The 12073-nt window shown below is 41.9% G+C and overlaps 1 protein-coding gene across 1 annotated transcript in view; it reads left to right on the top strand.

Moving 5' to 3' along the window:
- Positions 1-248: 248 nt before the first annotated feature.
- The window catches only part of LOC131427127 (inactivation-no-after-potential D protein), a 1657698-nt gene continuing 1645873 nt past the window's right edge, over positions 249-12073 (top strand). Inside the window, exons 1-2 of the mRNA XM_058590062.1 lie at positions 249-345; positions 440-1029. Of these exons, the coding sequence (XP_058446045.1) occupies positions 343-345; positions 440-1029 (593 nt within the window). The 5' untranslated portion in view covers positions 249-342. The remainder of the gene's footprint in view (positions 346-439; positions 1030-12073) is intronic.

Here is a 12073-nt window from a genome sequence, read left to right as displayed (position 1 = left end):
AATATCTGCACAAAAAATATATATTTTAAAAAGTGATTTGTACGTTGATTCCTAAACGTTTATCTCTTCATTGCAATCAAATACTAATAGATAACTCAAATACTAATAGATAGTTTAATTTTTTCCGTAAATATTTCTGGTGAAATCTGTATAAATCTGTATTAAATTTAAGAAATCTGTAAGAAATCTGTACTCTGTATTAAATCTGTATGCGCATGTAAATATCTGTATAATACAGATAAATCTGTATAAATGGCATCTCTGCGCTCGAGTGTCAGATTTTAAACAAATGTTCAAATTAACCGCGAAGTGGTTCACATCCTTAAAGACGACAAAAACGATATGGTAATAATATGTAATTTCGAATTCATGCATGATCTTCCGTGTTTTTTTATCTTCGTCGTTCTGTCCATATAATTCTGATTTTGGAATATTGCAGGCACGAGTAACAGGCTATTCATCAGAAGATTCAGTAATATTTCGCGATTTAACATTTCAAAGCACTGTTTTATATAGAGAAGATTTGAAACTCGCAATAAACAGTAGGAAACAATATATTATTGCATCAAATACAGCATTCAACCAAAAGTTGATAAAACTCTGTTGTGCCAAGCTACGCCGAAATATATGCAATGGTTTTTTTTTTAATGTGATTGGAAGGCATGTTTTGGACAAGTCGATGCAGATGCAAATACGGACAGAGTACTATAATGACATAGACTTGTGCTCGGAAATCTTGCTTCCTAATAATTTAACATGGGAATTGAACAGCTATCAGAAACCTTCTATGTTATTCTATCAAGGAAAACAATCATGTGCAAAAACAGAACAATCGGAGTTGCTTAGCTATCATGAACCGGTATTGTGTTCAGACGCAATGGGCAATAGTATTGAATGTGTCAAACCAGGCTATAATTATATTTATAATACAGTTACTAAATCTAGTAATAGAAAACTTTCTTTAGGCGAAGAAATTATGACACATATTGTTCCGTTGGACTATAAACACTATAAATTGAATCGAAAAAGGTAAATCGATGTTGTTTCAAACCTACAAAATGATATAATTGGATGTTGCAACCAGAGATGCCATGTAAAAATTTCAAATATCTTCAGAAAGGGTTGCCAAAGTCTGTATATCCGAAAATAAATCTGCAGTCAGCAAGTCTGTAGCAATTTCTCTATAAAGTATGATACGTAAAACTGACTTGGCGAGCAAAATAAAAGGTCGCGACAATTTCAAAAGTCTGTAAATTTTGACGACCATTTTTTTCGTTCAACAATCCCGGCAGACAGAGGTCCATTGTTAAGACATTTTTAATATGAGAGGTTGGAGCCTCGGACTAGTTTTACTGCACAATTTCCAAAGTTTTTTCCACTTGTTTATTTTTAAACTAACACTAGATACATGTATAATACTTTACTTCACGTAGAATAACAACAAATCTTTCTATATGAAGGTAACACCTTGATTTCACACTATTTTTGCAAGAGAAAAAACAACAAATCGTTCCAGCAAACTCGCGCTCAACGACCAACAAAAGTGTTTTAGATGTTTTATCATATGTTTATGACTTACTCTTATATGATAAAAATTCTGCATAGAATTTTTAGTCTGACCTAGTGCAAATGACAGATTCTCTTTGTGTATTCTTTCGATTATTACGGTACTCATAGCAATACTAGCAACTATTTTCAGAGAATAGAATAAAATAAAGTACATCTATAGATTTCCCAGTGTAATGGTAATGTAGCTGAGTAACCCGTGACACCATAAGCGCTGCCTGGTGAAAAATGGGTACGTAAATGCTCCTAAAATGCATGTATAAAGTTGCGCATATAACACAACCACATAGCTAATGGAAAAAAGTACACCCGTTTCTCACTAGTAGCGCTGTCAGTGTCTCAGTACAGTGGGAAATCTAGGTTTACTTGATTTATGGTACTAGGGAGTAGGGATGTCGTAATATCAATCGAGTAATCGATTAATAACCCCGATAATCGAGCAAAATTAAATCGATTAATTATAAATTATACTGGATTTATGAATAATCCCAATAGTTGATTTTTTTGCAGACTTAAAAATCGAGTTTTTCGCAGGCTTTCATTAAAATTTACAGACTTCAAATGGCCGCGCTGTTTTGTTTTATTGTTAAACCAGACTTTTGCAACCCAGTCTAAAATTTGAAATTTTTACCTGACACCTCTTGAGGGTTATTCAGTTTTTACTTTGATTTTTCCACATACATGCAAATTATTAAACGACCCTGCTCTCTTAAAATCTGCAAATATAAAACAACATAACAAGCAAAAATCTCTATCAATTTATAATGCGGCTAGTTTCATTTGAGAACGAACAATTACAGTTTTGGCTCTGTTCTCTATTTATTCATTGATTCTATATTTTAATCTTTCAGTTATGCTAGAGTTTTTATATTTCGACTTTGTCTAGTGCAACCATCGGAGTTGTACTTAATTGCTTTTTCATATTCGGATATACATTAGTCTGTGCACAAACTGGTTATATTTTATGTTTAGGAGATGTGACGTTAAAGCATAAGGCCTGTATAGCCACGAAGCGTTATACTTCTCTTATTTTTCAGCAGTTTTATACTTCGTCGGTGAATATCTTGAATTCCCCTTTTCGCGTATATTTCGTTCGATTGTAACCGTATCCCACTAGTAGTTTTGCTTTGCCTTTCCAAATTCAAATTAAGTCAGCAGACAATATTCCTAAAGCTATCTTCGTTACATTACGGAGATTAAAATTGTGAACGCTTTTTCGGTTTTGTTTTGTACAGTGACGCGATAAACATAGCCATGTTTATGACTTGTAGCATTCTACTAATTTATTCTGCTGGGGAAAATCTATAGTGATATTTTAGCCTACACACACTGGTTCTTCAGTTGACATTACGTTACATTACGGAGATTAAAATTGTGAACGCTTTTTCGGTTTTGTTTTGTACAGTGACGCGATAAACATAGCCATGTTTATGACTTGTAGCATTTTACTAATTTATTCTGCTGGGGAAAATTTATAGTGATATTTTAGCCTACACACCACGGTTCTTTAGTTGATCGAAGTTGATTTTACTGGATGTCCATTAAGGTAACTGGAACAGTAATCGGCCATGACAAGAATGAAAATTTCTGCGAACAAGATTCAATAATCTCAACTTATCTGGACAACCAGTTCGACTCGTTTTCCTTTTACCAATTGTTTCAAACAAAGTTATTGTATCCGATGTTATAACAATTCGTTGATTGAAAATCAAGTAATCGAAAAAATAACATGGGGACTCTACTAATGAGATTGATACAATAGTCCTACCAATGCCATTTTTTCATTCAATGCAAGTTTTATATTATCGATACTCAACATGGCTTTATGTCGAAGCGTTCCGTAACCATTGATGTTCTATGTGACTGACGCGATGTCAAACTGCTCGTAACGAGGGATAATTTATATAGATCTTTCCTTCACTTTCAACAAATTTATCCACTATATCACGATTGCAAATTGGACATACTTGGTTCTACCTCAATCATTCATTTTTGGATTCAATTATACATCAGAAATCCTGAATAGCATCTAAAATGGCAATTACGATTTCTGAGCTACTTGTTATCACACGTTGCACTGTCATGAATCAATTTTAGTTACTTTCTACTGCAAGATATTCATGCTGAGATTTTCGGTTTCAAACAGAGTAACTGCTTCCGTAACCTAAGTCATTTAATTCATTCTATCAAATAGAAGCTATCGATTTATCCTATATTCACATCTTGTAGTAAATCAGTGAATACACAATATTCCACTCTCAATCAATATTATATTATTGTTGGTTCTTGAAAGTCGGGCAATTCTCACATTAGATTTCGTCTCTTCTAATATGTGTTTTCGTAACACATCATTCATCCTCGTCTCAAAGTACAAAAAATGTGCTCCAACAAAACATTTTTTTCTTTTTGAATGCATTATCATCCTTGCATTTTCCCTCCCATTGGTTGGTGGGCTTGACGGTATTGCAAACATCAACACATACAATCAATTAGCGTTACAATTTGATTAAGATACACGTTACAGCTTTTAGTTCCATAATTGAAATAAATGAATAAGATGTTGATTGCATTACGCTCCAACATCCGGGGTTGGAGAGGCCGGTAGGGCTCAACTGAGCTCTTTTTTATGTTTTATTTTCATACTACCGACCCTTATTACTAGTGTGAAGTGAAAATTAAGTGGAGTGAACGTATTCCAATTGGGTGTTACACGATGACATCAAATGAACGGTAAATCGAGTTCATATTTGACGTTTATTGGGTGGTTTGTGTACAATGGATTACTGTGGAATGAGATAGAATATTGCAGAATAGAACAAAATAATAATGACTTAACCAATGAGCAAACCACTGATAGCTGTCAAACGATGTTCATCCAGTTTGTATTGTGAGAATGTATCGTTTGGGACCTGATGGGTGAGATGATGTGTGAGTGAAATGTAAGAGTAAGTGCATGCAAGAATGGTAATAAAGGCCACCGTTTCAGCTCAGGACTAACGATCGACCATTAGAAGAGATTTCTATCTGTGGGTAACGGTACCCCCATTCATCTCAAATTCATTAGTCATGTCATATACGAGAACCATTAGTTATAGTGAGATCTGTTATCTCTGTTTGATAGATTAACTTCAGAAGTAACATGAAATTTGGAGCATTTTGCTTCGCTAAAACAGCAGTATTGAACCATTTCCGAACTACTGATATGCGTTATTACTTCTTAGAGATGAGGCATTTTTGTAACTGCCCTGCTGATCGCGTTCCACGTCTCCTCAGTGCGGCACATCTCGTCGACAATGTTTTCTACATTTAATGCCGGCATCGATCTTCTTATCGCCTTGAATCTGGGGCAAATGAACACTACGTGCTCCGGTGTCTCCTTCACGTTCACGCACTCCGGGCAGAAGGGCCATGACCAGACAAAAACTGGGTTAGGTGGAAGTTCACTTCTCCATGCTTCCGGTTCACCCAGGTCGACACATTAAGGATGAGCCGATGGGTCCATCACCCTTTCTCCGTGGAATCCCATTCCTGTTGCCACTTTGCCATTGAGGCCGTTCGCACTAACGTTTTCACTTGCCTGGTCGTCCTCCGAACGGAGCACTCGATATCCTCCTCCAATGTGATGCAGATTGGGATCATCCCTGCAATCACACAAACTGCCTCCGACGATGTCGTTCTATATGCGCTCGCTACTCGCATGGCCATGAGCCGGAACGCACTGTTTAGCTTCGCCCGATTTCGCTTGGTTTTTAGCGCCGCACCCCAGGCTGGAACTCCGTACCGCAGTATCGAAGATGACACACTCGCCAGCAGCCGCCTCTTGCTGCTTCTTGGACCACCGGTGTTTGGCATAATCCTTGACAGTGCGTTGATCGCCTTCGCCGCCTTTTCACAGGCGTAGTCGACGCGGCTGTTAAAGTTTAGCCGATCGTCGATCATCACACCCAGATGCTTCAGTTGTCGTTTCGATGCTATTGCGTGTTCTCCGACGGAGATTTCCACTCGCTGCACTGCCTTGCAGTTGCTCACCAATAGCACCTTCGTTTTGTGGTGGGCTATCTTCAGCTTGACTCCATTCATCCAGTTTTCGATGATGTCGATCGATTCTACAGCCAACATTTCTACCTCCTCCGGCGTCTCGCCTGTTACTGATAAAACGATGTCGTCCGCGAAACCCACGAGCACGACGCCTGTGGGTAGCTGCAGTGTAAGCACTCCGTTGTACATAGCGTTCCACAGCGTTGGTCCGAGGATGGAGCCTTGTGGAACTCCCGCCGACACATTCATCCTCCTCTGTCCAGCTTCAGTGTCGTACACCAAGACTCTGTTCTGGAAGTAGCTTTTCAAGATCCGACACAGGTAGTCTGGAACCCGCATTTTATGCAGCGCTACGGCGATAGCCTCCCAGCTGGCGCTATTGAACGCGTTCTTGACGTCAATTGTGATTACGGCGCAGTACCGGTTTCCTCTCCTCTTCTGTTTGGACACCTTCTCGGCCCTCTCTAGGACCGTCCGGATAGCATCCACCGTCGACTTTTCCTTCCGAAATCCGAACTGCAGCCGTGACAGTCCATTCTCTCCTTCTGTAAACGGCTCCACCCTGTTAAGGATGACCTTCTCCAGCAGCTTCCTAAGTGTGTTCAGCAGGCATATCGGTCTATACGATGCTGGATCCCCCGGCGTTTCTGTACCTTCCAAATGTCTGGGAAGTGGCCTTCTTCCAAACATTTCTGCATCGCCGACCTGAACATATCGGGGTAGGCAGGACCGCCGATTTCAACGCCACGTTGGGGATCCCGTCTGGACCCGGAGCTTTGTTCACTTTCAGTTTTTTCGCCACTGCTTCTAACTCGGCATTGGAGACCTGCCGAGCTTCCGCACTACCTTCGTCTTCCTCAGCATACGGTGTTGGTGGCCACGTCGTTGGGTCGTGCTTCGGAAAGAGACCCTCTACGATTATCTTCAGCTTATCTGGGCACATTTCGGCTGGCGTCGCTAGACCTTTGATCTTCGCCATCACGACTCGGTACGCGTTACCCCAGGGGTTTGCGTCGGCTTCTCTGCATAGCTCCTTGTGGCAGTTCGACTTGCTCACGATTATCTCCTTTTTAAATGCGGCTCTGGCCTCCTGGAACGCCAACTTCCGCTCCTCTCTATCCGGGAGGATTCTTGCCCTCTGGTAGCGTCTTCTGGCTCTTAGGCAGGCAGCACGGAGGGTGCCGAGTGTCTCGTTCCGCCAATGTGCAGGACGCCGTCTGTTCCTTGGCTCCCGTTTTCGTTGCATTGTAGTGTCGCATGCCCTTGTAATCACTCTTGTCAGCTCTACCGCGTCCATGTCTGGAGTGTCGCTGTTCGCACGGAGTGCTTCGACGAAGAGGTCCTTGTCGAAGGCCTTCGTCTTCCACTGTCGCTCGCAGGTTCTGCTTCCCTGTATGGCCGTGGGGTTCCGTTGGCCAACGCTGTAGCAGACCGCCTGGTGATCACTATGGGTGTATTCTTCGCTTACTCTCCAGTTCATGCTGCGCGCCAGCGATGGGCAGCAGAAGGTAACGATGATGATCGACTCCCGCCCGTCTTTCCTGAATGTGCTAACGGTGCCAGCGTTGCACAGTTGTACCTCCAACTTCGCTAGCGCTTCCAGCAGGCTGTAACCTCTAGCGTTGGTTAGCCTGCTACCCCACTCCACGGCCCACGCATTGAAGTCTCCACCGATCAGTACTGGCCTGCGTCCAACCAGATTGTCGGTTAACTCCTCCAGTCTCCGATCGAACTCCTCCGCTGTCCACCTTGGGGGTGCATAGCAGCTGCATACGAAGATGCCGTTGATTTTGGCGATGACGAAACCTTCGTACGTGCTTGCAACCACCTCCTGAATAGGAAATCCTCCAGTCACATGTATAGCAGTCGTTCTCGTACTATCTGCCATCCAGTTGTTGTTACCGAAAGGAACTCGATACGGCTCTGCAATAATCGCAACGTCGCACTTTGCTTCTGTTGTTGACTGCCTCAACAGTTGCTGGGCGGTGTCGAAATGATTTAGGTTTATTTGAATTATCTCCATTACTGTTGACCTGCGATCGCCTTCTTATATGCAGGGCACTTGTATCCACCCGTCTAGTGGGCGTTTCCTTCTTCCGTAGTGCCGAGCATGCACTTTGGCGCCTGCGAGCAGTCCTTCGCAATGTGTCCCTTCTCTCCGCATTTTCTGCATTGTTCAGATCTGTCTGGGCCTTTGCAGATGGCCGACATGTGTTCGAAGCCCATACACTTGAATCATCGCAAAACCCGTTTGCTGTCACTCCTTACTACTCGGCGGCGACTCTCAGCGGGCACACCGAACAGCCAACTCGTACCTTGCCTACCTTCAGCAATCTGCTGGCCGCAGGCAACGATAGTCGAATCATCGCTGTTTGTGTGCCTTGGTGCCTCTTCATCAGCCGGATCGTTAGAACCTCTTCTCCCAATTCGCATTGCGTCTTCAGTACACTACCAAGCTTCTCTACTGTTGTGATCTCGTCCAGGTATCGGCATTCGATCGTTGCTTTCTGGCACAAAGCCTTCATGTTCCCGCCATGCCCGACGAGGTCGCCCAATGACTTGGTGAGCTGCTCTCGGTAGGCAGAACTTTTGATCGCTGGATCCTTCTTCAGTTCAAACAGCATATCTTCTTGCTGAGTGCGCCTGGTTCTCACCACGTTCTCACCCAGTTCCTTCAACTCCGTATCTTCTCGGACTTTCTTGAGGATTGCTGCGTACGTCTGTTGGTCGTTTGCCTTGACCAGTAGGGCGTCTCCCATGTCTCTCCGGATGTGGTAGACGGCGTTCTTGCCAGCTCTCTTTGGATCTCCTTTTATCACGAACCGGTATTCTTCCCTTTTCGATCCGATTATTCCCTTTCGTTTCCTCCTTTTTGGACTGATTTTTCTTCTTGCGATTTATGGCGTCGTTCCAATCGACTCCTCACTACCTTGAACATTTTTTGTCTTCTTCCTCGCCTGGTGTTTTTCGACTCCGCTTGTTCGTGCTCTTATTTCTGTGTCCTTTCGGGGTCTCCTGCATTTCGGTTGACGCTTCCACCGCCGCCACCTGCTCCAAGGCCAGCTTCAAAGCCTTTTCAGCAGACTCTGCTCTCTTCTGCAGCGCTGTGTGCTCGCGGTCAGCTTCTATCACGGCATATCTAAGGCTCGACACCCTTAGCTTAATCTCGAGGTGCACGTTGTTACGGCCCTTTACGTATTCGTGCAGCTCGATGACCTTCCTGTTCAACTCCATCATTGACACCTTGGGCCTCGCAAGTTGTAGGCCTTCTTGAGTGGTGCTGCTGCTCGGTGTAGGCACCGAAGGCCCTCCTTTAGTGCTTTTGCTCTAAAGAATCCATGTTGCCCACCTCGGGGCGTGACACTGCTATCCGTTGCCGTGGTACTGAAAGTTTCTACCGGCGAACGTGTCAACCTACTGCTCCTTAGGAATGCGCTCGCATCCATATCATCTGCTACCTCCGTTGTGTTGTTATTTTGCTTCTTCTCCATCTGGTTGGGTCCCCCCTCCAAGCCGCTATCTTCGCCCGTCATAAGTAGTTGCCGTTGTGATCCCATGGTGATCTTTGGAAGCAGTGAGGCCATGCTATGGTTGACACGGTCCTTTATGGGGAGCCGGATCGGCACTAGTCAGGAATGTTCAACTGAGCCTACTTCCACCGGCTAGGGTGGCGGGTTCGGAACGTACTTGAAGGCCTGCCAAGGTTTTAACGGGACGGGGACAACCGTACCATTAGCCCACTCGCCGTTTCAGAGAGGTGTCACCCATTCTCACCAGGGTAGTGGAATAGCACGGCAGTCAGCTCTGTAGCGTCATGTAGTATATACGTATTCCTTGTGTGTATGTGTGTGCCTGTGTGTATGTATGTATGTATGTGTATTTGTGTGTATGTACAATATACATTTTACCGTGCCTTTGGGTGCGTTCAACCCATGGACAACTTGACAGCTCCCATACATCTAGAATATAAGTAAAAGTTTTGGTTCTCTGGTTCCACAATGGCGTAGTAAATAGAATAGCATTTGGAAATAACGTATCTGTTTTTCGACAATCTGCGGCTTAAATTTTTATATTTAAATAAATAAAATAAATTTTGCTAGACTTTCTTGACATTTAAAAAATAATTATGATGATTATTTACTATAGTTTAGTATAAGTATAATTTTTCTCTTTTCATCAATAGAAGGTTTAAAAGTAGTTCATCACATTTCAATAAACAATGAACGTAAAGTAAGGTATTCTACTGAATCTTGAAGAACAATACTACTAATTTTCAAATCAAGATTAAATCTATGGTTCTCTCATCTTCATCCAAGTCGTTAGAAGATCATCCAATGATACCAAATACTCCTACAAATGCTACTAATTCTTTGAGTTTTCAGTGATACGACTAAATATGTTAGGTACTCTTTAGTCACACACCACATTTCAAAAAAACACTTCATTTCTAACTCTATCAATTATTATCAATAGTTATCTTTTTAGACCAAAAAGAAGACGCTGGGCAGAGTCAATTAAAATATAGAAAAATTGCAAAATGCACATGTTTGGACATTTATGACGTGTGTTATTGATGAGTTTGTTGCTATGCATCGCTGTTAGAGAAATTCGCAATATTTTGATTTCATTCAGGAGTTCTTGCGTGAGTCACAATATGAAAATTACGCTCCTTTCAAATATATTGCTGGACGCATACACAGTGACCGTAAATAACGTAATGAAGTACTGGTTTCTCTTGTAATCTTTTTGTTTCGTGATTCATTGCACCCGTAATGTTTAGGTACACTAGCGCCGTCCTGAATTCAGTGGAACACATATGAAACAGGCTCATTTCTGTCAGGTTGTGTATGGGTTGGGTGCGCTGTATCAATGGGGTAGGAAATCTTAGATACAAAATGGAACATGGGTAAGAATAAAAACACCACTGCATACAACTAACTTTTACATTCAGGAAATAAAATAACATATCAGCAAAAATACGGAATGGAAATAAAATAGAATGACAACAAAAGACATTTACGAAACACAATTGAATAGAACCACTGGAATTAAGGTAAAACAATATAAACTATGACCAAAGGTAAGAAAACCAACAAAAATAGATAATAAAAGCTGTTGGATAATAATATAATTTCCTCATATTGAAAGAGGCGTTTATATGGCGCGCATGTGCTAATTCGGCCTGATACAAACTAACGGGGAGGGAAACACATATTGGACAGGGCTGTAAAGCTGATTGAAACCCTTTCCCCACCAAAATGTGATATAAGGAAACTATAAGGATAAGGAATTAATAAGGTTTTCTTTATCATCATCATTCGACAAAACATGTCATTGTGTGGTGTTCTTTACTCACACAAATGAAAAGCAGTTGTCCAAACTCGCTTTTCTCTACAATTAAGGGCTGAGGACAGTACCGTAAAATGGTAGGTTTTTTGCTATTTTCCCGTTTCAAATTAAATTTTCAGAATGATTCATCGAGTTTAGCGGTCGTGTTGTATTTTTTTCTGACTGAAGAACTGCCGAATATTGGAACGCTCGGAAGTGCATACCTCTACTTGTTCATCGAATATCTCGACTTTGAAGGCTTGTACAGGGTCCGGCACTCGAAGTGTAGCCAATCAAAAAGGCCATAAATTCAGTTTGGTAAATTACTTTTACTTAATTCAAAGTACAAAATGTGTAAAAATAATACAAAATTCAGAATCAATTCACTTTTGCTCGATATGACCACCTTTTGCCTTGACTATGGCCTTGAGACGGTCAAAAAACGAATCGCAAGCTGCCCGAATGTAACTTGCAGGTGTATTTTGGCCCACTCGCGGACAATAACTTTTTTCAGCGCCTCGAGACTGGTGTATCTTTTAGTTCGGACTTTGCTCTCCAAAATGGCCCAAAGAGAATAATCCATTGGATTCGCATCTGGTGAATTCGAGAGCCATTGTGTGGCCGTGATGAAGTTCGGAACGTTGTTTTTCAGCCATTCTTGATTCACTCGAGCTTTGTGAGACGGTGCCGAGTCCTGCTGAACGTCCATGGTCTGCCACCGAAATGTTTGTCTGCCCACGGCTTCAAAGCAACCTCCAGAATACTTTCCCGATAATATGTCGCATTTACCTTGACGCCAGGCTCGAAGGTCTGAAGTTGGTTACACTTCGAGTGCCGGACCCTGTATCATAAATCTACCGTGACAAAGTCTAGATAATTTAGTTTAGATGCGATTAGTACATAAAAACATATATGTTATCGCGATAAAAATAAAGTCCTGTATTTTTCTGTGAAACAAAGTCAGTTTCAATGCATCCACCATTTTTTTTCGCTTTGGTGTCCTGATAGCATTCTGAAAAAGGAGAGAGAAATAAAATTGGCTCGACAAGGCTGCCAAACACACAGACATTCAATCTTTGTGAAAGTTGAATATTTTTTCATTGTTCATTGGCATCCATGTAATGTCCAACCCATATGATAG

This window comes from Malaya genurostris, chromosome 2 (assembly GCF_030247185.1).
Source record: "Malaya genurostris strain Urasoe2022 chromosome 2, Malgen_1.1, whole genome shotgun sequence".
NCBI classification, from domain to species: Eukaryota; Metazoa; Arthropoda; class Insecta; order Diptera; family Culicidae; genus Malaya; species Malaya genurostris.
This window is presented reverse-complemented; position numbering and strand designations above follow the sequence as displayed.